The following is a 27,868-nucleotide window of genomic DNA, read 5'->3' as shown; positions in this document are numbered from 1 at the left end:
ATCAGGCAGGTAGCATGGAGGATAACTAGGGTGGAAGTCAAAAAGAGTAAGGGATAAAGTGGTGGTCAGCAGAAAGATAGTCCTGGTTTGACAGTACAAGACTAGCACCCCAAAAAACTACAAGAGCTTTCTGTGTGAGGTTAGAAAAGTCTACCGTTTTCCACTGTGGTCAACAACTATGTGGCATCACATGCAGATGTCACACCTGATAGACTAAAATGCTGCTGCTGAAGTGGCTGACTGCCCAGAGAATCCCAGCTGGAATCTGTGGGAACCACACACACCGGGTGCACAGCTGGCAGGAAGTCTCCAACCGGGAGCTCAACCCACAGACACTTAAAAAAAGAAGAGTTATGAGTGTTACACATGTAAAGCATAAACATCAATAATGTCTATTTGACAGAGATTAAACCCATGAATATCTACAACATCCTCAACTTCTAACATACCCAAAGATTTTCCCCACTGCGAGACGCCACACTAAAAGAATGACTTGTGACAGTATCCTCTTATATGTAGGCAAACATTTAAGAGGCTAACAGAAGCACTCTTGCAAAAGGGCTGCACAGCTATTCCCTACACACTACCAAGACACATTTTAATCAGTTCAGGAGACACCTTTGGGAGCAAGGAAGCAGAGCCATGGTACAACTGCAAAGCTTCACACATTCAGTTTGAAAGGCAAACCACAAGTCTGACCATTTCCCAACCCCTAAAGGCTGAGAATAAAAAAATGGCAGGAAAGGAACTATCTTTTCCCAGCCTTATTCTCTGAAGTACCCACGCAGATTTTACTGTAACAGTTGGGAAGCCCTGCAAACAAAGACAGATCTAGTGGGAAGAATTTAATCTAGAGCCTCAAGACTTGCAAAATATGAGTACCTAAACACAGACTACCATAACAGGAAAGAATAAGAAAACAGATATGTGTGTTAATATATGCTGCAATTATTAACGTGCATACACACAGAGCTTATCAGAAGTGCTAAGTCATATGGAAGGAAAAGCACTATTCAAGTACAGAAAGTTGCCAGCAGCTGTATCATCACCATATTCTATAGTTGGTTTTAATTCAGCTCGGTGGACACCAAGTTAATCCCCCAGGACGGTATCATTCACATTTATAATAGCTACTGACCTCATTTCTGTGTTTGAACCCTGCTGTAGTGTCATGACTAAATGTGGCAAGCAACCAATCAGACTGCCATCAGCCAGTGCCTGTCCTTTTTCCTTTCAAAGCTTTCATTCATTTCTGCATTTTCTAAAGTCATGCTGCTTCAAAACAGCTGATCCAGATGGTGGCTATTTGGATTTCAACCTTCCCACATGGTGATGTGGCTCAAGAAAATAGAAACTGTTGCTACCTGCTGCTGACCTAATTATTTCTTTAAGTTGTTTCCTGCCATGTAACAGAATAAACAATACAGTTGATTGAACTAAACTTCCACACCTACATAGCAAATATAAAATTAATAGAAGGAGGAGGAAAAAGGAAAAAAAAAGCAGCATGAACCAGTGGGGAGGTAGCAGGGAGCAACTCTCACCTCTATCATAGTCATCTTCCTCTATTGCTTTTTCTTGAAGTCTCTGAAGCCGTAAGATCAAGGATTTTATCTAGGCAAAGAAAAAAAAATTAATTAAGAAGTTGCATTTAAAACTATTTAGACTATTAACCTCTACATAATATAAATTTAATTGATTACTACATCACTAGAATGGCCCAGTTTTTAAAGTTAAGCCCAACATTTGTTAGACAGACAGACCAATTTGAAGGCAGCTGAACTGCAGCTACTTGAGCCAAGCATGGCTTCAGTCCAAACACATACAGAGAATAACAAACAATATTTCTTGAAAAGCAGAAGAGATCATGCGATTGTAGGATAGTTTTCACCCTTTGAATAAATCAAAGTAATGATAATTAGAGGATTCTAACAGCATGACATCTACTTCTGATCACATTGTACTAAACTGTGTTCTCGAGCCCATTCTAACAACTTTTTGCCTATGAGAGTTTTGCACAGAAGAAATCCAGAATTTCCACATGCAAACCACATTTTCTTCTGTAATTAAAAAGAGAAATACAGTATGAGTATTCTGGAACAGGAATACTCATGTTATGGCACAGAAAATTGTGTTCATATGCAGCCAATGAAGTTTCACTAAAATATAATTTAGGCTTATCTACACAAGGTTGATGCTTACATTTTCAGAAGCGTTCACACTAGAAATGCTAGATGGGGAAAAAAGAAAAACACCGCAAACACCTATACCACATACCGTGCCCTTTCACATCCAAAAAGAAACACTTATCATAATAAAATTTTATTTCGAAAGTTACTGCTTCTGTTTGTTAACATGAAGGGTCTGGACCACAGTTCTGAATTTACTAAACAATCGTAAGACTAGGTGTGCATTCAAAGGCCTTTACAAGTTTTTATTGTTAGAAGAATTTGGTTAGAAGGTAGGCAGCCCTCTCCTCATTGCCATGCTAGCCACAGCCTAACATGGCTACAGTTACAAGACTGAAGCATTCCATTAACAGCACTGAAAAAAGGTAAGCCTGGAAAAAGCAGCAGCTTATATTCTTATAGCCCATAGTCTGAAAATGCCTGGGGAATAATTTTCTAAAAAAAAAAAAGAAAAGGAAAAAAAAGGAATTATACTTTCAATATTCTGCATTTACAAAAGATCTCACTCCTCCCTGAAACTCTTGAAATCCCTATATTTAAACTCTAAATTACATAGGGAAAAATAGGTACAGCCAGTCAACAACTTAATAGAAACACTCACTTACCATGACTACGCAATCAACACAAAAATTAGGCAAGACATTTAAATTAATGGTATCCCTTCTAAATATGGTATGTGAAAGTGGACTAGTCAGAAAAGAACTATAAAAAATAAAGCCAGAAAAAAAATGAAAAAATGCTTGATTAATAATAGGATATAAAATGCCCCAGAGGAAAGAAAAACAAATAAAAACCAACATTGTATATAGTCCACTTTCCTCAAGGCTTTATTTTATTTTGCTCTTCACTTGATACTACAACGTTTTCTTCTCTGAGGCTGGTGAGGAATGTGTAACGTATTGAAGGGAGGAGCTCTGAATCCTCACCATAAATTATTTTCTGTATTTTATGCCATATTTTTGATAGCTTTAAAGAAGCCTGGAGTGGGAATGATTCAAATGACACTTTTTTCATATATGTGATGTATAACAACCATCTATACTGAGACTGCTGCTCTGCTGCTCTTTGCAGAGTTTATTCCATCATGTGCTCACAGTGGCAGGTCATTTAAAGTCTGCTTGGGTACCACAGCCCAGGCATGCCCACGGCAAACTGTCTGATGCTGTCACAGTAAAGTGCTTTCTATCTGCAGGCTGGTAGGATGTTTGGAGCTTAACTAATCAAAGAGCTGCCTCAGCATGGCATGTCCTATATCTGTACCATGTGATGACCAGTGGTTTGTTTTTTTTTTAATAAGTACAGAAAAGGCATAATTTTTAACAACTTTGCTATCATCTCCTTTTCTTGACTACAGTTGCCTTTGTTCCTTTCTGAAAAGTTTGAGACTTAAGACTTACAATAGGAAGGTGCTTCAAATTAGACATACACAACTGGCTTTACCAAGGGCAAAGACATCTGAGGGCACAAATTTCCAATTCTCAATTCAATGAATTAATGAATACATAAATTAAAGATAGCAATGTTTCTCTTGTGTCTATCAAATAAGATTACTGAAAAGACAGAAAAATAATTTGTTATTTTGATTGTGTTACATATTCCCAAATACGCAGCAAATTAATTTCCCTAACCATCCTAGACTATGAGTACGTTGTCATTTCAGGGATGAAGCCAAAGAAAGTGCTCCATGTCAATGTGTGTGAAGTCTGTGAATAGGAGAACCTAATTTGAGTCGTATATGCATCCTTTATGAAAAGTATTAGAGAGCACCATAAGCCTAGGTCAGGTATCATGGGAGTAAAGTAAGAATAAAAGTTTCTTGACCTTCTGTCTCACCCAGACAACAGGGCTGTGCAAAGTCTCCCCAGAGCAGGTTGTTTCATCAGGCCTAAAGACAATACAGTGCATCTCAGCAGGTACGTCTGAGCTCAGAAGTCACAAGAACCTGGGTTTCTAAAAGACATCCCAGAAACTCGAGGCACTAGTGAGATACTAAAAAAAAAAAAAACAAACCAACTCCCCAAAAAAACAAAAAAACAACAAAACAAACAAACAAAAAACCCACACACACAAGGAAAAACCCTCACGCAATATAAAACCCCACACCAGAAAAACCTCACCACTCATTTAGTGCATGTTGAACAAATTTATGCAATCCATGTTAATCTTTGGAGTACTGCTTCCTGCATGTACAATAAAGCCACTACTTGGCTCAGAATGGTTTCCCTCTGATGCCCACCATGACATCCCAAAAACTGTATAACAAACCGTAATTGATCCTTCTTAAAGTTTCCCCACCTGTCTCCCGCAGAGAGCAAAGTGAATGAGACTACCTGTATATGTGGTAGGTATACACATGTACAAAAAGGAAGACTCCTGACTCACCAACTCAATACTCCTCTGGAGTGGCAGGCAAAAAAAATAAAAGGTTCAATCCCTAGCTGGAGTTAGAGCAAAGGCTTAACTCCTGTTTTCCTTTGAGCAGAGAGAGCCCATCTACTAGATAAAAGGCTACTCTCATACAGGCGCTTCACTCCCAAGAAACCTTTGGCTTAACATTTCCAATTACAAAGTTTGGTGTTGTTAAATCATGGTGCCTCAAGAAAAGAGTTCTTACCACCCCCAAATTTTGTACTACATACAGTCCAAACTGCAGAGGAAACAGCAACCTGTGGAAAAAAACCTGTAGTTGTCACACATCAGTTTCTGAATTCAACATATTAGAAGTGAGAAGATCACAGTTTCGGTGGAACATAGGAGTAGGGTACTGCAACATCACCTTTTTTGTTTAAAGAACCAAAAAGAAAACAAAAGCAGTTCTTTTATCATGCAGAGTATTCCTGTAAACCTCTTATGAACAAATGCCATTAAAGCCATTAATATCCCAACTCCTACATCAACCTTGACTTCGGCACTATAAATACAAATGTTTTGAGGGCTGGAGGAGGAATCAAAGATGAAGTGAGATTACTAACCTTTAATGTACTGCGGTTGCCCAGCAGGCAGTCCTGTAGCACTGGTTCATATTTTTTCATCAAAGTATCCCAGTTATGGTCGCTAACAGTAAAGCTACTTTCATAGCCTGAGGTGACAGAAGAGCCAGCAGATGCTGCATCCGAGGAGTCTGTAGAACATGAAAATGTTGCATCTGTATCCGAGAGATAGACAGTCTCGCAGTCCTGTAGTTTATCATTTGCTGTGGTCTCATTTTCATACTCCAAATCCTCCCTAGGCCTGGAGAAGCAATGCAAAGCTCCCAAGTGCCCATGAGTTTGCACCATCTCTGCTGGCTTCTGCAAATTTCCTGCAGTGCTGGGATGCAGAACATACTCGGCTTCCTCAATGGCTGACTTGCCTTCAGCATCACTTACTCCAGAGGCCAAGTTCAGGGAGAGCTGTATGAAGCTGAAATTTGAACTAAAGCTATCACGTGCACCAACAGAACAAGAAACAACATCTCTGTTTTGATATTCAGAGTTGTTATTCATTTCTGTCTGATCCAAAGTATATACGTTTGGGAGCTTGCTCACTTCAGTGCCATGGCTTTTCTGCCATGCACAGCAAACAGCAGGAACACCTTTTTTGTTTGTTGCTGCAGCAGGGTAAACGACGCTCGCTGTGTTTTCTGACCGTGGACTCTTGCAACATGAAAGATTTTTGCAGCATGCTGGCATATTTTCAGTAGTGGCCAATGTTGTTACCCCATCAGCAGGAACTATGGCACTACTTGCTGCGCTACAGTATAAGAATTCAAAGTTATTTTGGCATCGTCGGTATAGAGAGCAGTTCCCCAACTCTCCACAATTCTGCCTGCCATGTTTGAGTTCTTCTGGGCTCAACACTTTGCAGGCACCCAGGGACTGAAACTCTATCTGTCGCTGAGCTTCTGGCCTCATGTATCCAGGTCTTTTTGCCAGTTTCTTTTTACAAAGAGAGCCTGCAGGCATTAAGTGCTCCTGACCATCTGGGGGAAGGGGGAAAAAAAAAAAAAAAACCATTAAAGTGCTTCTGCAGTTTTCTAGGCTTAGTGGATTTAGCATCTGAAAATAATTGTTTCATGAATTTCAAGCAGTACATCACTTTCCATTTCAACAAAACAGAGATGCTGACCACACTGCAGATAGAGGAGAAAAGGTGTGGCTGAGAACACTGTCTACATTCATTCACTTTCTAAAGAGTTTGTACCTGCTTTTAAGAGAGCTCGCTAACACAATTGCATCCATCAGGACACAAACCTGGGTACAATGAAACACATCATCTTCCCTATTCATAACACCACCCTGTGCTTTTTCATTCTCATTTGCTTAGCAGCACACTAAAGCACAGACCTTGCTTATGTCTCTCTGAACCAGGAGAATTCTGAGACTTACAAGCACATCTAAGATGAGACTGAATCTGCATTTTGAGAACCACACTCACAAAGAAACTTTGTGCGTAATCTGTCGCTGCTCGTGCCCGGTTTCCTATGTTCATCTCCACGTTTTATTAGTATGAGCAAGTGATGCAGGTTCTGCTTCCAGAACAGATGCCACTCTGTAACACTCCATGGCTGCAGATGTCAGTCTAATGAGATACTTTATAAGTTGTCATTTAGATGTACTGTACTGCCTATTGTCCAAAATTTAAAGTTAACATTTTGCATGCAGGACCAGGAGTCCCAGAAAACTTATGTCACCATATGCTTGCTAGCATTATGATAATATTAATACCATTAAGAAAGGGCCTTTGCTCAATAGCTCTATTAACCCACATACACCTTCCTTACATAGATGACAAGATAAATTTGCTCTTTGCAGAGCAGAACAGAAAGAACCAAGATAAAAAAACCACAACAAACATTAAAAGTAGGATATTGGAATGTGTAATCTTGTCTTAGTTTTCTGTACACTTCTATTAAAAAAAAAATTATGGGTGAAAGATTACTTTCAGTTTCTAACAGATTTACTGCTTGTTGAAAGGTATTCCATCCATCTATCCTGCACACAATCAATGAGAATACAAAATGGATGATGGTGCAGAGCTTGTAACACAAAACCACACTGACCAGACCTGTTTGCCAGAAATACCCTTCAAAGGCATCTAGTGACTAGCTGAATTATGCCCTCGGTTAGCTGCCCTACTCACTGAAAGAGAATCAATTGCTAGAATCTCAGGTGTTCGAAATATTCTCATCACCCATGCAGAGCTCTTCCAAAAACATATTTCTTTATTTTTCCGTTACATGCAATACACTTATCTCTATTATCACAAACCTTTACCAATTTTTACATTAATAAATGTAGGCATAATCTGAACTCCTCAAGCAACTTGTAACGCAAGTCTTGTACACACCTCACTACAGCAACATCCTATACGAAAATTTAAGCATTAGACCTGAAACTTCCCAGGCGACTTTTCCCAACATTCACTACACTCTCTCCAAATAACCTTCACAAAAGCAATTTATACATTTTCCACCTACTATAATAGTGGCACATCTCACCATGGGACTGCAGTTAAGCTTCTGTATTCTGCCTCCTATCACCATAAATTAGAATACCCCAGCTGTCTCTTACATTCCCTTTTGTCAGAGAAAAAAGCATCACAGAAATCAGAAATAAAAAAGGTCAGAGTCCATCAGCCTGTCTACTATGAAAAGACAGTGAAATGCTGTACTGGGAGTAATTTAATAGAAGTCTTAACAAATAGGAACCTCTCTTGGAGTAAGGGAACAAAAACTGAATGAAATGTTCTTTCAAATTTAATTCTTTTAGTTTATATACAAAATAACAGCCTAAATTTGCCTTCAGCAGAAGAAACCATTTCATGCAGAAAAAAAAAGTCATTCTAAGACTGGATATACTTTACTGCCATTTGCAAAGGCTAGTCACTGGCCTTATCTGTAAAAATGGAAAAGGTTCTTTGGTTTAATTAAAATCAGTTTAAAATCGATCTCACTAAACCACTATGAATTTTTCAAGTCAACAGACAATTACAGTTCTTTAAACACCAAGTTTAAACTAAGCTAATTAAGTAAGGTTTAAATTGGACTATGTTGGATATTTACACCAAGTGAGAACTGGATGCAATTCTAAAAGTTATTGAAGCCAAAGTGGTACAATTCCAGGATCCTGAACGAGTCCAACACAAAACCCACACATCTCTTCGATCCTCCCAGCATTTACAGGTCTCCTCTAGATAGGTTTGCCATTCAGCTCTTCATGGACTCCAGATCTGCCTCCTGGCAAGTCCAGCAGCATGAGTCCCTCACTTGGCTACCAGAGGGGCACCACTGCCTGAATTATACTCAAGATGATAGTCCAAGCCACAAACCACTCAGAGGATGCTACAAGGAGGGGGTTACAGCTCCTTAGCCCCAGTGTAGCTGCACCTGAGCACAAGGCAGAGAAGGAGTGGACACAGAGCTGGGAGCAGTATGCCAACTCAAACAGCCACGCTTTCCCCAAAGGATACGGAAGGGAGGAGGCAACTGCAGCCTGGCTCCCAGGTCCAGCTAGAGAGCAGTCGCAGTGCCTTCAGCCATCACAGAATCCAGCCAGGATATTACTAGGCTCTGGGTATACTGTTTGCATGCCATTTACCCTTCTGCCATGTCCCTTTCCTGCCGATTAGAATAATTTGGGTTGTTTATCATCACAGATCTGAAATTCAGTTACAGAGACTTTGTTTTCCCGCGTAGCCTTCCAACTATAACTTGCTTTGTCTGCACGTCAGACACAGACACTACACCGAACCGAATCAGCTAGCTTGTTAAAAAAAGACAGGCCTCACATTTTTTCTTATAATTCCCCCAGTTTCAGGCACATAAAGTAACTGATGGCAATTAACTACAAAACCATCAAACTGGTACCTTGGAACACTGTGAAACAACTGAAGGTAATTAAAAACACCCTATATTATAGTGTGTCATGCATTGTATGAGACACGCTTAGAAAAAGAAGAGTCACAAATGGAAGAAGGGCCTTTCAATTGTAATATTACAAATCAACTCTTTTTAAAATGTTACAATCCTAGAAGATGATGCAACGCATATTCTAGAGTCAGATACTGTGCAAATTGCTTCAAATCCAATTTATGAAAACCCAGAAATAATTTTATTATAACAATTCTTTCACCATAACAATTCTTTCTGATGACCAACATTTCATAAAAAGTAACAGCTCAGAGCCAGAGCACAGGAGAGAGGAGGGGAGAGGGAAGAAAAAAAAGGGGGGGGCAGGGGGGAGAGAGTCTATTTCTGTAAAGCAATGACCAGCAATGCTGTTCACATCCTAGTTGCACCAGTAAAATAAAAGAGGGAAGATGAAGCCAAAGAGCACTTCCCACTGATGGAAAGAGCACATTCTCTAGTACCCAGCCTGATGCTGAAGGACAGCAGAACAGTCATCTTATTTTAAGTGATCAGACTTTGTTTTCAGCCACGGAAGTTGCAATTCAGGGTTGTTTTATCAGGTGCTCTAGTAGTATCTGTGGATGTACAGGCGTTAACTACCCTATATTTTTGTGAAGTGCACTAGGATTTTAGATTGGTACAGAAAGTCTGAAGCAATTACCTCCTCACCCCTGCTTTAAACACATAATGTAGAACACTTGTGAGCTCATTAAGTTCTCCCTGAAAGTAACTGATAAGTTACACATGCAGTTTCAAAGAGAGCTCAACTATCTGAATACACCTGTATTACACACAGTTGATTTTTATTAGAATTACAAATTTACCTTCAAAGCATTTGTGAGCAGTGACTGTGGCGTGGAGGAAAAGATACTTGGTCATATCCAAAGCCAACTATCAAAGCACTGCTCTAAGCAATTTCTGTAGTGCTGCTCCCGTTAAGGAAGCCTTAAACACCTGCATTAAACCACACAAAGTAAGTGAGATGAAAATAAAAATACTTAGAGACACACACACATAAATGTTTAACCTATCAGAACAAAAATTAAACCATTTCCAGGGATCGATCAATCTGTCATGACAATAACGACGACTGTTCAGTTTCCATGCCATAAAAATACATAAAATATTGCAGGTTCCTAATCAGTTATATCTTGACTTATTTGCTGAATTTCAAAGATACCACTAAATACTCAAAATAAGACTGTACTGATCTGAATGTACACCGTTTCTTTAGACAAGCAAGTTCTCAAAGAAAGTTGCTTTTGAATAAAAATTTTTATAACTCTTAAAATGCAAATGTCTCATTTAGCTTTTTAATCTTACTTATTGAATGTTAACTATATGTTGATTTATCCAGCATTTTATAAAGTGTATCTATAGAGGACAAGCAATGGCTGAGCCTCATTATATTTGATACCATTTACAAATTAATTCCTCACCAAGGGTTCCTGTGATTTCTAAGGTCGCAGGCTGGGTTCAGTTATTCAACTGTTAAATTTCCAAGACATTATGTATAAAGTATTCTCTGAAGTCATTAAATGCATGTTAGTTTCTATTCGCCATTAGAAAACACTTCAAAGAGTTGTGCATTTTAGAAGTCAGAGGGGTCTTCCTTAGACAGTGTTTAAGTAACTGTATTTTTATTGACTCATTACCATAATGCCCATTTCATTGAGTTGTTAGATTTGAGCCACTTACCTCCTTAATGCAATAGTTCATTTTAGGCCACCTGATTAAGTTGCAGCACCTCTCTCTAGAGTAAGAATCACATTAGCTAATACTAGTTTCAATATGCCCATCAACTCCCCCCCCCGCCCCCAAGAAACAAAAAATTGTTTTAACCTGGTTTTGCCTTAACACTAAGAAAGAAAATAAAGAATCCATTAAGAAGTAAGCTGATAAATATCAAACTTTTCCCATGTCAGTAACAATCACCTATTTAGTCAGGGGGAATAAGGGAAGCACCCTTAATTACATAATTATAATTGTGTTCAATATTACAAAGAGTTTAAAACACATCTGCATCCATCAGTATTCAACAGCGCATTACTACACACAAAAATGGGCTTTTTTTTCAAGCAAGTGCCTTGCTGAATCAGGGCCTAAGTGCCTTGATGCAACAAAAAAAAAAAAAAAATGAATCTTTCTGATCTTTTCAAATGTAAAGATACAATAAGCATCCGGTTTGTGAAAGCATGCAGTTGCACTGTGAGGGCCTACTTGATCACTAACCAACACCCTATGGCTGGCAACTGGAGGCTCAAAGCTTAACTATTACAGAAAATGCATTCCTCCAAGCTGAATGAAAATCACAACACACAACTTCTTCACTGCAGCGTTACAAGAAAATCCATTTTGTTGGCCAGAAAAGCAAATGGTCAGATTCATTCTAGAACAGCCAGGTGACTGCATGCTGTCTCAGTAAAGCAAAAACACTTCAATAGCACAATACTGTAAAAAAAAAAAAAAAAAAAATGACATTTCTGCTCTTTTCAGTTTTGTTTTCATGCAGTCAGCTACTGTTATGAAGTCCCAAGAGGAAAAAAAAAAGAAACAGGGAAGCCCCAGACCTTTGCAATAAATTTCGGTGTAATCACGTTACAGACACTCAGCACACATCTCATTCTCTGGCTGTTACTACATCTCACATTCAAAATACATCTCGGGTCGACGAGCTTCAACCCCATCAGTCTCCAAACCTCGTCATACAGCTCTCTCAGGTATTTCACCCAACCTACTGCTATCAGCCTAGGCTAACTGGAACAGCCAGACTCATATACCCAACCGCCTAACGTAACAGTTGCCTCCTCAGGCTCCCCAGGCATCATCTCCCCTACATCCAGCTCTGCGACGCATCCCAAGGACCACCTCGTAGACAGCAAACATCCTGGGGAAGGATCCAAGCAGGTCTGGGAAAACAAGCCAGTACCAACACTGGATGCCTTCAGTGCAGTCAGTAACAGAAGACAGTTAGCCTCCCCACAAATATCCAGCCTGGTTTGTCTTAAACCTGTATAATTCTTTTAAATTTACAAATAATTGAGAATAATTCATCCACTTTCCAAAGAGGGAGGAGGACACACAAGTTCCAAGTCTACCAAGAACACTCACAATACACAGGCAATGCTTATTTTGGGAGTTTTGTGGTTGGTTTTTTGTTGGTTTTTTTTTTAAGGTTTGGTGTTATTCTTCCTGGGGAAAAAAACTTTTGTTCCCAGTTTCAGTGCAGAAGTCTGTAGCAGCAGCCTATGCAAATTTCTCAAATGGAGAGAACGCTCTGGTTCTTTCAGTCAAGATTTGAAAAAGCTTTAAATATTACACAGAAGTAGGTGAGCAACGATTCTGCATAGAAACTGGGAAGTTTGGTTAGGCCCTAAATTAATTTGCAAATGACACTTAATGGGTTTGCAGTCATATCACATAAAATTATTTCACCAAATATGCACGAAACTATGAAATTAGTACACAGCAGTCCTTTTCAAGAATGCTCTATTTAACACACCACACTTGTCTTTTCATCACTCTGTCTATGGAGTGACAGTGTGGATTCCCACTACTTCTGCTCAGTCAGATCATCTACAGCAAGACTCTAATATAAAACTCATCGGGGGGGAGGGGAGGGAGGAAAAGGGGGGAAAAAAAAAAAAAAAAAAAAGAAAAGAAAAAGTGAAGTGTGAGAGCACATTGACAGCAGTCAATTTCCAATTCAAGCACAGTTTGAGTGCTCCAGCTTGGAGATTTGAATTTTTAATTTCACCAAGAGAGTGGGTTCCAAATTAAGCATCTGATGCACAGTCAGTCTGAAACCAGAATTGAGTTTACTGAAATAGAAAGTAATTTTCTTTCAACAGCTCAGTAGTGATCACATATAATGAAAATAAAACAACGTGGCAGTTCCTATATTGCCAAGGGTGAGAAGTCAGAATGCTTTTAGCTTTACAATTTAATATCAAAGTCCCAGGACAAATGCTCCTCCTTTGCCTGCTGAAGGAAGTTTACCTTAGAGCCCCAGTCAGGCTGTCAGGACGTGATGCCACTGCTGTCTAGACAACAATGGAGATGGAACAGAGCTCCAGACCATCAGGAAAGCTGAGCAATAACTTCCCACAGAAAGCACAGCACTTCAGGATGCAGCTTAAATACAAGCTACTGCAAAAGCCGGACATGCACACAAACTTCAGTTAGGGCAATGCATGGGACACAGAACCCCTGTAGCAAGGAGGCAGGCAAACCAGCAGTGCTGGTCCCTCACCCTGCTCCTTCAAAAAGAAAACCTCAGGGCTTTGCGTGACCCCCTGCAACTCTTTATGCTCCCACAAAATTTCTGTACTCAGGTACCCTCTGCTCTTTGCAGCAGTGATTGCGTGCATTGTGCTTTTGCTGAATGACAACAAACCACCACTCCGAGTGGCAATATGAAGACTCTCAGCTGAACGTACGAGGCACAGACTGCAGCACTGCTTTCCTACCCTCAACTGTTACACAGACAGCTTCAGCTAATGCAAGTCCAGCATCATCAATCTGTAGGTGTTATAGCCTGTGAGGGGTCAACCTTTGCGCTCCAGCAAGTAGAGTGCAGCTCCCTTGGAGACCTACTCTGGTAAGCAGGAAAGATGCACATGAAATCCCTTTTGAGATCTTTAGTGAGAATCTGGCTTGACCCTTACAACCCTTAGTCAAGGCCGTAGGCAGACAAACCAGAAGTTGGACATTTGTTTTAATGGGCCTGAGAACACAAAACCTATATCCTTCTCCTCCGGCATAGAAAAGTAGATGGTTCAGGTGAATTTCTAAGATTATTTTATGAACAAGCTATGAAAGAAGTACTATAGCAGGTATTGCGGAAATTGCAGCAGAACACTAACCATGGGCAAAAACACCTCTCTTCCAACAGAAATCACAGCTCCTTCTAGATAAGGTGGGACAGAAGTCATTCTGCCTACAGCAAGTTAGATATCTTTAAAAATAAGAACACCCAACAATAAAACCAGAAAACTAACATTCCAGGAAAGAATAGTTTCTCTCTAGAAGGTAACCATATTGAATTACAGAATTTCACAGATGTGCCAGCACAGTGATGATGTCATCTGATACAGAGGACGAGATGACCTTAAGGAAGGGCTGGGGAGCACTCAAAGACGACACCCACCACCTCTAGACAGCTATCGGTCCAGACCTCCTCAGATAAGAGCCCTGGCATTAAAGACCAAACTTGGCATTTCCCACCCATGTCAACAGGTATTGCAGGAACACTGCCTCCATAACCAGACTCCTGGAGTGACAACTCACATGAGATCCGAGCAACTGCCTACTCAGCTCCTGACAGGAGCCGAGTTACCCTACGTGGCTTGTACCATTTTTGGAGACTGAAGATGCAACTAGACCAAAGCCCTATCTTCACACACATTTGAAAGCTGTGACCACTAAAGGTCAGACAAGGATCACAGGATACAGTCACGAAGCAGCAGGCAGTCAGACCCCAGGCTGAGGGAGGACATCATCAACACTGACAAATCTACTTTGTCACTCATTTCTGTCTCCATCCCAACCCTGCACATGCTTTCCAACACTCCTATCAAACCCTGCCTTCTTATCCACCAGCTTCCACTGCATTTCTCTTCTTGGTCCCCAATTAGTTGTCACAAACCAACTGCTAATTTATCTTCAAAAAAAAGTTAAAAAGACAGTTGAACCAGGAATCCTTCCCATTGCTGCTCTGGACCTTTAACTGAACTCTGCATGGGTCACACTTTACATAGTCTAGAGTGATAGCCATCCACAAAGCTCCCAAATAATGTTCAAAGCCACACAGAAATACTCTTTTTCCCCAATATTGCCCCTCGGTACCACCTCTTTGGTCCTTTTCAGTTTATCCTTTTTGTCACAACCCCGATGTGCACAAGCCTCCCCCCGCCCTGTAACAGCATCCCCTTTACAAGGGCAAACAAGTGCATCTCAACTTACTTCAACAATCCTCCTCACGTGAACTTCCAGGCTTTCTAGCTCCCCAGCCCCGTCAGATCACCCCAGCCTTTTCCAGGTGGGAGCCTTCCCTGCTTCACACTCCCCATCAGCAGGGCTCCGAAGTTTCTAGGCTTCTCCAGGTGCATTTAAAAGGAGCCCAACCCCACTTCAGCTGTGCCTACTGATTTCATTGCCTGGCTCCAGGTGCTCAGCCTTTCAGCTATCAGGACTTCAGCCAGTTCTCTGGGCTCCTGTTACTCTTTCACAGCACACACACACAGTTTGTATGAGCATCTAAACCAAACCCCACTCTAAAGGCACACTAGCTCCATTCATCCCCTTTGAGATCATTTCAATGAAAACACTCTTGTAAGAGCTTCTTTCCCGTGACTGTAAATCACTGCTATTCACGTCTAAGAAATCAAGACAATTACCTGCCACAATTTACTCTGACAGTCTCCCTGGGCTGACATATATTACCTAATAATACAGGTTACGCTTATTAACATATGCCTATGATGCTCAACAAAAGCACAGATTTTTGCCAGAGGTTTTTTAAAACTCATTTCTGCCACATGCTATTTGTATTCACTTCAGTACAAGGCCATAGGATCTGTCACCTTTCACTGAACCTTACCTGTCTGATTTTATTACCCAAGTAAATTAAAGCACCATATTAATCTTCAAAGAAATCGTACCCTTATGAGAGAGCTTGCAGATGTTTTTTGGGTGCCAAGGACTCTGTGTGATACTGTAATGAAACAAAGTCTTAAGCAAAAATACTTCAAGTTAAAAAACAATAGAAGTAAACAAGTAACAAATAGAAGTAACAAAAATCAGAATGACCTTGCAAAAATATTCTCTTTAGTAAAAGAAGATTGTCTTGAATAAGCCAATTAAACCATTTTTCAGGTCAACATATTCTGGATTCAGCTTAGCATTTTAAATGTATAAAAAAGATGCAGATTGTACCATATGGTGTCAACCACACACACCTGAGAAGATCCACTTCAGTAACAAAAAGCTTGGCAGAGGAAAACATTAGAGTGTCATTTAAATTGTTTTCCAGAATAAATATAGATCGTTAATTCATTATTTCCAATACTTTTTTTTAAAAAAAAATATTACTTGCTTTAGAAAACCCAAATTTAGGATCCAGGACTAGCAAGGTCCTGTGCAAGGTAGCTCACATTTGCCTGTCCCTTTCAGTCGTATGGGACAGGCCCCCAGGTAGTACTAGTGTTGTAGCAACAGATTCCTTCCCCTGCTTCTTTCAGGTTCACCCACAGTACTCCTAACAAGTATTATTATTTAAAAATAGCAGTACAAACTGCTGCAGCTTCCTTTCAGGGAAAGCAATGCTTTTTCAGAGACATTTGATCCATCAGTCCTGAGGTACTGCAGTAATCTGCTGCATTCGTTAGGGTTAAAGCAGACCATGTGAGAAGCTATACAACTTGCCCATAGTCACAATGCACACCCAAGGCAGAACTAAGGACTTACACAAGACTCCCAAAAGACATCTCGGGGGAAGAAAAAAAAAAAAAAAAAAAAAAAAAGTATTTTCACTATAAGAATACACCTAAGGCTTTGTACCTTTAGAACTCCTGTCTTCATGGAAAAGATTGGAGAATTTGAAAGCAGCATTTAGGTAGAATTTTAGGTAGATTAAGACAGAATCCTAATAGGCTCAAAACTACTAAACCTTAAAGTCATGGGTCCCCCATATGGCAGATTGTGCAATAATGTTATTCTGTGTGGGATTCTGTACACTGAAATGTCATTGGAAACTTCAGGTTTAACTCACATTTTCACCAGAAATTTGAAGCAAATGCAAACATCACATTTAGATGGCTCCTTAACTTATCTATAATATGACTTGTGCCTGCCTAAGTTTTTGTACTCCAAATCTAAACAAGTCTATACAAATCCACAGATCTGTTACAGGAAAGTATGTTTGTTAAATATCTGTGTCAAGTAAGTCCATTAGGATAGTCCAGACATAGAAGTTCATTGACAGGCTCCTTTAATTCCCAAGTGAAACTGTGCTGCCTTTAAGTTGGAAGCCTTTTAAATCCTCTCCTCACTAGGGGGAAAGAAAAATTCACAGTATTTTGAAGGTACTTGCAGAAGTTTTACAACCTACAAAGCATCCCCCTCCACCTCTCAGTGAGCAGGAACATCTTGTATGAATAGCCTTACAAAAACAAAGAAGTGCCAATAAAACTGAGAGATACAGAGAAGACACATGGGTTTTCATTTCTGTACAATAAAAATGTCATAGTGCTTTACAGAACAAAAATATATGAAATGTTTTAAACTTAAATTACCTTGAAGTCTGAGTCATAAGCAAGGACTTCTGTACCAGAGAAAGCCATGAAGGCAGAACTAATAACATCTTTAAGGTTAGAATGCCCTCTTTGGGTATAAAAATATATTTGCAGCAACAGTAAATTCCAATGCATGCAATGCTATTTTACACTATAGGAAGGAAAGTAAATCAAGGAATGCCAAGTATGCTACTCTAAAACATTTAAAGATGTTATAAAAACCATCCGATTACACTCTGCTAGCAACAATGTTTCCTAAGATGCTACATGCCAATAGTGAGGATAACAGCAATCCATGCACAGGAGCAGGACAAGACATAGGCATAACTTGAAAAAAAGAAAGGTTCAGACTGCATACAAATAAAAACTTTTTCACCTGGAGCGCAGCCAAGCAGCGGAGCAGGCTGCCTAGAGAGACTGTGCAGTCCTTGGATGTTTTCAAGACCCAACAGGATAAAGCACTTGGCAACCTCAGTGTCAGCCCTGCTTTTAGCAGGGAGTTGGACCAGAGACCTCCTGAGGTGCCGTCCAACCCGAACTATCATGTTATACCTCTAAGCCTTAAATACATGTATAGGGATTTGGAGTATCCCACTACTTATCTACACAGAGCAAAAGTTCAAGACTTTCATCTGTGAAGATGCATCCAACTTTGCAAGAAAGCAATTTATCCATTTTAATTCCACAAAGGAGTCACAAGGGAATTGGTAAACAATAGTTTCATCACATCCTGGAAGCTGGAAACAGCTGATTTCTATCAACAAAATTAAGAATAAAGTTCAGTACTTGAAATAAATGCGTTCTCAACCAGCATTTAAGCACACACACACACAGAGAAATCACAACCTTCAATGATGGTCAGTGCTTTAAGCAAGACAGATGCAGTAAGGCACAACAACATAGGAACTCTATTGTTGCACAGCAGCAGACCTTTAGTAGTTAGCTAGTGATTAAATGGTGCTCATGAGCATTGCTTAAATGTCACTTTGATCTACTACAGTTATTTCACAAAATGTTTATTACGGAGGCTTTTTTATTGCCTGTACAAACATTGGAGAGCATTTCTCTCAAGGCATTATTCAGTTTGCTATATTAAAAGTTATTTTGATATCTTTTCCTAGGCTGCTTGCCAATTGGAGGACAAGGTGGAGCCATCTGTGAGACTATAACTGTCTGTAGACACTTGCCTTTCAAAAACATAATCCCTTAAATGGTGTCAAGGGCATCACACACACACAAAAAAAAAAAAAAAAAAAAAAAAAGAAAAAACCACACTGTAACATCACCTCTGAACAGCTACAACAAAACCGGCCTCTGTCACAAATTTCCTGGTAAAGAAAGGAGGAAGACCACCTCTGCCCAGGGAATACTGCCTCTACTCTACCCTGTCCATGAAGTCTGATTATAATATGGGCATGGAAAAAGGCAAACCTGAACACTGCCACACAGCAGTATCAGGCAGCCATAACTGTGCCACAGACATATATGTTCTATATAACTGAGTTTACAGACACAGTTATTTCTACAACTCTTATTTTCCTTCTTGATTTTATTTAGAATTTGAGGGATTTCTGGGCCTGGTCACTTTCTTCTCCCACTACTTTACAACATTGGTGCTTATGATATGTACACAGGCTGCTACACTGAATTCCTCAGAACAGCCTTAAGCTGTTCTCTGCACTGTCTTCTCCTGGTCTGTTTGGGGTTTTATTGTTATTACTACTACTATTATACCCTGCTTAGCTCCCTGAATATAATCCTCCTTTAAAAACTTCCCTCATATTTTATATCACCATTTTCAACTCATTAGAGATCATTTTTAGACAGCTAACATGTGGAACAATTGCTCCTAAGAAGAGACCTGGAAGAAAGACAGCAAACCCCACGTACTTCTCATACAGCTTGCACTGACCAGTCATATTGGCCTTTCAATATTAAAGCCACAGCCAACCTAAACTTACTCGGGCCACACTTAATGCCTAGGCAAAGTACAGAGTTTCACCAACACCTGGCAGCACAGAAAGCAGAAACAGAAGCATGTGTGTCCAGATTGAGTAGAAAGGTCTGGACCCCCATCAAGAAATCCAGCGCCACACCAAGCTCACCAGAAACACAGCGTAAGTGTTGCTACACACGGTTAGCACTAGTTGTAACAAAGCTAAACTATTTTAAAATTAAATGCAATTAGTCTGGAACGTGAATGGCATGAACATACACAGCCTAGTCAGACCAAAGACTAAAAATCTTCCCAACTGTACTCTAGGGGATAAACAGAAAGCCTTGAAGAACAGGGCAAGCCAGCAGATTTCACAAAGGGCAATCAGAAGTCCTATGGATTGTTCTTCCAAAAACAGCAACACTGGTTATTAGATCCCAGTCCTACCTCATAGAGAAAACGATAGTAACAAATGTACTTCCAGAAAACTAAGCATCGTAACTGTACTCAAGACAGGCAGAGAATACCTCCTTGGCTAACTGGAAATTGTTCCTAACTTGGCCCTGGAGCAGATGATCCCATGGAAAATTCTGTCATTGGCAAAAGCTGGCACCATCGCAGGAATATTCTTAATCTGCTAAAAGAACAGGTAAAACATACCATGCTCTCTGCATAAAAAAGGAGGAGGAGCTGGTTTTTCTTACCTTACAGCAACCTGAGACCCCCCGACAAAGCAGGATTCTCCCCACCCCCATCTTCATTCTCACAGGAGGCAGACAGCCAGCACTGATGCACCGCTCAGAAGGAACCATTAACTGGAGCAGCTCTTTTCATGGCCAAGTCTGTTCAAGACCCTGGCAGACCACAAGCATGAGAACACGACAGCAGCTGTTTCACCATGGCCACATTCAAGTTCCCCTGGGAAAGGGGAAACACGATGCCTGTTGATTATTAACCAGTTTGGGAGCAAAGCCATGTGGACCATCAGCTGCACTGGTGCTGCACTCCAGGCAACAGTGACCAGGCCCTCCTCACACAATTTCAATGACAGTTCCCTCAAGATTTTCACTGCTCTAAGCAAATAAAAACATACTGCTCTCCTAAACAAGGGCTCCAGACAGAACAGGAGCAGTTTCAGCACGGTGCCCTGCCAAAACAGTGCTGTCCCACCACAGTGGCAGCATAGCCTGGGACAATCCAGGGCATCCAAGAACACCTCATGCCCCTGAGACTCCACACCGCTGCTGATGCACAGATGTCAGCACCCCTTCCGTGTCACTCCCACTGGGGACACAGCAACCACAAAGATGTTAAAATTAAAGAAATCTTCCCAAAGCAACACAAGACACCACCAAACTCAGCAGCTGCCTGTCCTGCACTGCTGAGATTGCTGTGCCTATCACTCCTCAAGAGCGGAGCTGGGAACACAACACATTCACAGCTGAGCTCCTGAGCTGAGGCTCAAGCTCACAGCCTAAGCTATTAGTGCAAATACTGACAAGTTAATAAATAAATTCCCAATAAATGGGAACAGCCAAGCCCCAGCAAACAGCTGTGCTGCCCATTCCCCCATCACCTGGGTCTCCATGGGCCATCAGCAACAGGAAGCACCTGGATCTTAGCCCAGCACGTGAAATTCAATCTCATCCCTGCCTCAGTAACCACTCCCCGCCAAAACCCTAACAAAGAGGGGAAAAGTCTTGTCCCCAAAGCCATGCTCTCCAACAAGTAAAAACAAACCCTTCCTGATAGGATCAGCTTAGCCCTCACAACAAAGAGATACTTCCCAGGGCTGAGGCTGCCTGGATTTAGCACACTGAACAGGCTCAGTGACACTCCTTCCTTGGAACCCCAGCGTGTTTCCCTGAAGTAAAACATTTGTGTGGGGGCAAAGGGGAACAACCAAACCACAAGAATTAGGCAGCCATAACATAAGAAAAAAGCCTGCAGCTATAAGCATTTGACCTTGCAAATAGTCTTCAGCAGCACCACTCCAGGTGCCTGTATATCTGCAGTACTGATAATCCATAAAACTAAGCTGGTATGTTGGTGGAAATGATGCTTACCATCATATCATTAAAGATGGGAAAAGAAATACTTTTGGTATCCCTCTGAAACAGCAAGAAAACACTTTACCAGCAGGAAAAAACTGTCCTTCCACTTCTCAAGCTCTCTGGAGACTTACAGTTTTCCAAAAACAAAACAAGAAGACTCTAAGAATGGTTTCCTTCAATGCTCAAAACATACTTTTCAGACCCAAGGGCCTGACTGCTGATTTAAACTCAAAGTGCTGCCAGATAGATGAGCTGAGCTAGGGACTACTCTGTTCATCCCATCAATCAGCACAGTTGTGAAGCCATTATCAAACTTCATTATCTACAGACACATTGAAAACATCACACTATCATTTGATTCTAATTTTCCATTATTATTATCCAGAATTTAGCAAGTTCTTGAAGAGCTATGCCAATGCCACATGCATCACCTCACACAGTTACAGATATCTGCCAAACAGTTCAGAAAATCTAATGATACCAGCTCCCATCCCAGTTCCTGCCTTTCCCACAGATACTAACCTTTCCATTGTTACTCAGTTTCACAATACTCACCATCAACCTCTTGACTTTTCACTCCACAGGCTACCTCAAAGTCACTCTACTAAGAGATTTTCATCTGCAATGTTTTCCTGGCCCACTGACCTCTCAGTGCAGCAAAAGAAACCTTTCAACCAGAGCCCACTAAACCCCTCCAAACAACCAACACTCCTGCCATTGCAGAGAACAGGGAAAGTTTACACACAGACATTCATTCTGTTCTCAGTTTCAAGGAGCCACTTCTCCCACATTGCTCTTTTCCAAGGAGATGATACCATCTCAACATGCATACACTGTTTAGAAAATTACTGTTACCATTGCAGATCTGACTCAGGTGCTGTTTGATCCGATCTATAAATACAGGTAATGCATACAACTTTGGAGAAAAAAAAAAAAAGGAGCTAGCTAAGCGCTATTAAGGAAATGCATTTTCCATCCCTAATTCTGAGCACACAGCTGTTGATGTAGTAAATATTTACTACTTAATGTAAAAATCTAACTTTTTTTTTTTTACACTTGTTGTTACAAACAAACATATTAACAGAAGGCAAAAAGAGCAAAGTAACTGGACCATTTACTCTGACACCGGGGTCAAACAACTAGCACACCTATTCGTAAGGCAACACGAGAGGAAGGAAAGGAAGGAGAGGAGTGAGAAAGAATAGAAAGTGCCACCAATCACACTCATTAGGCAGCAAGGTTGCAATTAGTAATTTATCACATAGAGATAATAAGAGGTGCTGGAAGGAAGTGTGGCTATAAGATGGAGGGTCTGAAACAGAGACAGCAGCATTGTACAGTATGTACAAAGGGGAGACAGACTCCAAGTTCTGCATGCCCCAAAGGAATCGCACTGAACAAAGAAACCCTACTTGAGGCAAGCACATGATCTCACCCCTCTGCCTGCAGACTTTAGATTAGTCATTAAGCCACTTCAGATTCTCAGCATCAATAAATAGGGAAGTAACTCCATGTCAATAGCTAATTCAATTTCCATACAGAAAACTCATGTTTAACAAACAAAGTATGTCAATAGCAGATCTCAGCTTCCACAGCAGCAGTTAGGAGGCTCAATACAGAAATATTTCTCCCTGAAAGCATTTTTCAGGTGAGCAGTTAATGGAATCCATGCCTATATGCTAGAAGAGAAGAAAAAAGAAACTTAAATTGAGTGTTAAATAGTTAACATGCTGCAGAATTAAGCAAACACCTCCAAATAAGGATACAACCACGCTTGACATAGGCAGAATAGTCTTTGTTCAGTGTCAAGAGGGCCAAGTTTTTCCTCTTGTGACTGCTGATTTACAAAGGGCACATTCATCCCAAATACATAAGGTTTTTGCAGCAGTTTTCCTTCAAGAATATTGAATAGTATTACAACATACCTTGGGCTCAATCCTAATCTAAGTGACACAGCATGAAAGGGCTGCTCTCTGGAAAAAAAGACGCAAGATGCTACGGATGAACTTGGAAATCACTATGGCAACTCTGCAGGTTCCTTTCTGTTCACCTTTGAGGCTGGAGGTAAGAAAACCCCTTTCCACTGGAGTCGTTAATATGTGTTATGGCTGAAACCAGAAAAGGCCACAGCCTGTCTGCCACTCAATTAGAAAGAATGTTTGCTCAAGTAAATCTAATGCTAAAATGAAAAAAAATCGTAACTCCTGAGGAGTGCTCGGGAGGTGTTACACACTCCAGTAAATCTCATTTGAAAGGTCAGGTGGTTCAGTAGCTGTTGGAGGCCCAAGTTATGGTGAGAAAAAAAAGCCTAACCAAGTGTGCCTAATTTGTGAACAAAGTCAGAATTAACCTTTAGGGTTTTCGCTTTTGCGAGTACAAAACATTGTTTGCAGTTCTTTCTGTCTTCCTGTTCATCACAATTAATTTATCCTGGTGCTAATAAATCCTTTTTTTTTGCACAGCCCCACTACAATTCCAGCAGCAGCAGCTTAGGCCCAAACTTTTGACTTCACTTTACTGAAAAGAACAAAGGCTGATTTATCTAAATTTGAAGAGGGAGGAAGCCAGCGGCAATACAATGCTTGCCCCTGACCGCTCTTCATAGTGCTGCTGCACTGTAATCATCATCAGTATCATGTATGAGAACACGTTATTTTCACTGTCCAATCTCAAAGCACTATACACAAAAAAACTTTGATAGTATAAGCACTGGAAAGCAAGAAAAAAAATACATAGTTGGACATGGTCTTAATGCCAAGCGTACAAATCATTGCTCATAAGCATTTGGGAGTTCATTTACATTCCCTTCATCCACCATGACCACTTCATTTTAAATAACCACAAACCTCTAAACTTGGGACTTTTTTAATAAAATATTTAAACATCCCTACTTTTCAGTTTCACAAGTGCCTAAAAGCCCTCTCAATAGTAAAAAATCTACTGTAGCTTCAACTGGAAAACCACTGTCAATGCCTTCCTAGAAGGAACCACAACTTCAACAATGAGATGGGGGAATACCTGTACAACATTATTCAAGTTACATTAGTATTTAAACAACAAGAAAAGTTTAATAAAGTAGAACTTCTCCCATTTTCATGAGTTCTGTAAGGCCAATTGCAAATTAGCATGTAAATGAGCAAATACAAAAGGACAAAACCAGACATAATGCATCCCAGTGTACTTTGCTCATCTCTTTGAAAACTCTCATTTACTTTTAATTACCAGTAGTGCTTGCTGGTGTATGATTCTGCAGCACATTTTGTAAAAGCCTTTATTACAAAAGCACTTCACTGCAGAGCTCTTAAATCACTATCCAGAAGCATAGAAGAAAGTTACTTCAAGCACTTGTACACAAAGATTTGCATGGATTACCAAAACATGAATGAGCTGTTTTCCATTAAACCTCTGGCAAGGACAACAGAAGTGTTTGCAGAAAGCCTTGCTGGACTAACGGAGCTTGGAGAACCACATATCCCGATCAACCCAAAAGGCAGAGGATGCGCTGGGCGAGCGACAAGCCTTTCTTCCCCAGGTCCCCCAGGAAAGGCGAAGGGTTCTGGGTTTTTTTCCAGGAGTTCTCCACAGCTCCAGCCTTGCGCCAGCACAGGCGCTGAAAGGTGGGCAGCCCCAGCTGGAGCTGGCTGGTGGCTGCTGCGCCAGGGGAGCAGGGCAGCACATCCACATTACAGAAATCAGTTATTCATGCAAGTATATACACAGCTTCTCTGTTAAGATGGCAGTTTCCTTTTCCTTCCTTTAAGTCAAGTTTGGAGATACTCTATGGGTGACTTCGTTCTAAGAGCACCATTACTTCCCTCTTTGCAATAGGTTATTTAAAAATAAATAAATAGATTGCACCTTTCTATCAACACAACTGCTTTCACACTGGCTGAAGTAAATTAAAGGATTTTTTGAGCTAATAAAAATAATAATTATGCCATTTCAGCATTGTAACACGCTTTCTTAGCATTTATTTCACAGTAGAAGTACTCTAACATCACCGAGGACTTAAAAAAAAAACCACCAAAACTTAGGAATCCTAAAACTTTCAGACTGAGAAATGAAAGGTGCATATTTTTTCACCTAAAAACCCCTACATTCCCTCGTACTCAGTACGACTCCCATCACGCGGAGCTGCCGGCCCTGCCGGCCCAAGGCAGCGCCTAGCCGAGCTGCCCGGCCCCTCCAGCCGGGGGAAGCGCAGCCGGCCCCGGGCTCGGGCTCAGACCCAGCCCCGTCCGGGCGCTACCTCTCCCCACCACGGCCGCCGCTCAGCACCCGTTCCGGCGCTCCGGCCGGGCACCTGCCCCCGGCGCGGGGATGGAGAAGGAAGCGGGTAACGGCGGGTGAAGCCTCCCGCTCCCTCTCCCCGCCTCACGCCGCCGGCCCGGCCCGGCCCGGCGCCCCCCTCCGCAGCCGCGGACCCTGCGGCCGCCCCCGCTCACCTGGACTCGCCGCCTCCCCCCCGCCGCCGCGGCGCCGCCTGCCGGTCCCGCCCGGCCGGGGCTGCGGCCGCCACATCCCGGCCCCCCCCCTCCGCGGGGCGGAAAGCGGCGGTGGCGCCGGCCCCTCCCAGCCGGGGGCGGGCCGCAGGCAGCCCCGCCGCCCTGGGGAAGCGGCGGGCCGCGGGTGGGCCAGGCGCGGGTGGCAGGGGGGAGCGGGGCTGCCCTCGGCGCGGGGCCGCAGGCGTGGGGCCCTGCACAGGCCCTCGGAGCAAGGGGCCTGCAGGGCGAGGCAGGCGGTGGGCTCAGGCTGTTCCGCCCCTGTGCCGCCAGGTCTGCAGGACGCCGGCGCTACCTTAGGGAAGCGGAGGTGATCCCGGTCCGGCTCCCCGTCCTCATCAGCCCGAAGGGAGCAGCGCAGCCCAGAGCCACCTCTGCCACGGGGACGGAGGCGTATGGCCTCCCTGGCGTGTCCCAGCTGCAGGCCCAGCGTCACTGGCCAGTGGCTACACCAAATATATAGAGATATAGAGATATAGATAGATAGATAGATACACACACACACACACACGAAACACTATGGGAATCAGTTGGCTTGCAACTTTAGCCGTACGGTGCATTGCTGGGTTCTTTGAGCCATCATGTGTCCTTTGGTGAGCCCAGCTCCAGCACCATGTTCCATGTCTCCATGGTACGCACACGTGTGCAATTAGTACGGCATTCCTGGGCTTTAAGTAGCCAATGCCCTGGATGTGTTTTCCCTACTTTTGTGTCGTGTGACATCTCGATGTCAAACAGAACATTCTCATTTTGCGGCAAGGTGCTGTCGTTTATATGTATGTACAGGTTTTGGCTGGGATAGAGGCAATTTCCTTCATAGCGGCTCAGACAGCTCAGCTCTGTTTCGGATTTGTGACCGGTGTTGATGACAGGGATGTTTTAGTTGCTGCTGAGCAATGCTTTACTCCAGCCTCAGCACCGCCTTCTGTTTCTCACGCTGCCCTGCCTTCGAATGGCCTGGGGGTACACAAGCTGGGACCCCAACAACCAAAGGGATATCCCAGGGCACATGGCCATGTGGTATATCATGCTCATCAGTAAAGGTTGGGGGAAAGAGGAAGGGAGAATGTTCAGAATAAGGGCATTTGTTTTCCCAAGTAACCCTTAGCGTGACGCAGCCCTGCTTTCCAGGGAACGTCTAAACACCTGCCTGCCAATGGGAAACAGCAAATGAATCCCTTGTTTTGCTTTGCTTGTGCATGCAGCTTTTGCTTTACCTATTAAACGGTCTATACCTCAACCCACAAGTTTTCTCACTTTTGCCTTTCTAGTTCTCTCCCCCATCCCGCTGGCGGTGGGGAGCGAGCAAGTGGTTTCATGGAGCTCAGCTGCTTACCAGAGTTAACCCACAATATAAAGCAAATAATTTCAAGTTCTTTTTCTAAGATCACTGTACCTTTCTTGAGGCTGTCCCGTTGAACTTCATGTCATTGCAACAACGTGAATTTCCACTAAAATCCCCTCTCTATTTTGTGTTTTAAGTCATTTTAGTCCTCCATCACTTCTTGTGTATCCTCCTCCCTTGTTAACACATGCATCGCCTTTTGCTATCCCTGGTATTTCTCTACTGACAGCTTTATTTCTATTGATACCCATAATTATGAGCCTTATATAAGCTTATGACTGTCCACTGACTACAGCTTTTTATTAACGTTACTAAAATAATACCTGCTTCAATCACGGATCATCATATCTACTGTATTAGCCATGTACATGAAATCAGCATTTTTCAGGATGACCTCTGTCATCAAAAATGTTTCTGCCTGCTCAGGTGCAGCAAATGCTATTGTAAGTTAAAAATACCATCTGTGCACAGGGAAGTTTTCCTCACATTCATAAAAATTGCTAAAAGAAAGCCCAGCTTTATCTGACAACTGATAACTTCTCTAGTTTCAGTCCATTTACTAAGAAATACAGGACATGCTAAGGGAGTTTTGGCCTCATGTTCCAGCCTGTGCCCTTCCTGACTTGTGAGAGAAGGGAGTGAGCAGCTGTGCTGTGCCT

The 27,868-nt window shown here is 41.9% G+C and overlaps 1 protein-coding gene across 8 annotated transcripts in view; it reads right to left on the bottom strand.

Annotated features, from left to right (window-relative positions):
* DISC1 (DISC1 scaffold protein) overlaps positions 1 to 27,868 on the bottom strand; it is a 230,003-nt gene that overhangs the window by 179,867 nt on the left and 22,268 nt on the right. For 6 of the 8 annotated variants that reach the window (XM_080388867.1, XM_080388870.1, XM_080388869.1 and 3 more), the window contains 2 exons: positions 5,162 to 6,150; positions 1,545 to 1,614 (listed from right to left, as the gene is read on the bottom strand). In XM_080388867.1, coding sequence (XP_080244993.1) covers positions 1,545 to 1,614; positions 5,162 to 6,133 — 1,042 coding nt within the window. In that variant the 5' untranslated portion in view covers positions 6,134 to 6,150. Of the gene's footprint in view, positions 1 to 1,544; positions 1,615 to 5,161; positions 6,151 to 23,287; positions 23,336 to 25,807; positions 27,850 to 27,868 lie in introns of those variants that run through there. The other 2 variants (XM_080388873.1, XM_080388866.1) reach the window with 2 other exon arrangements.

This window comes from Falco punctatus (assembly GCF_963210335.1).
Source record: "Falco punctatus genome assembly, chromosome: 5".
Taxonomy (NCBI): domain Eukaryota; kingdom Metazoa; phylum Chordata; class Aves; order Falconiformes; family Falconidae; genus Falco; species Falco punctatus.
The sequence above is the reverse complement of the archived record's forward strand: the minus strand, read 5'-3'. Positions and strand labels throughout refer to the sequence as shown.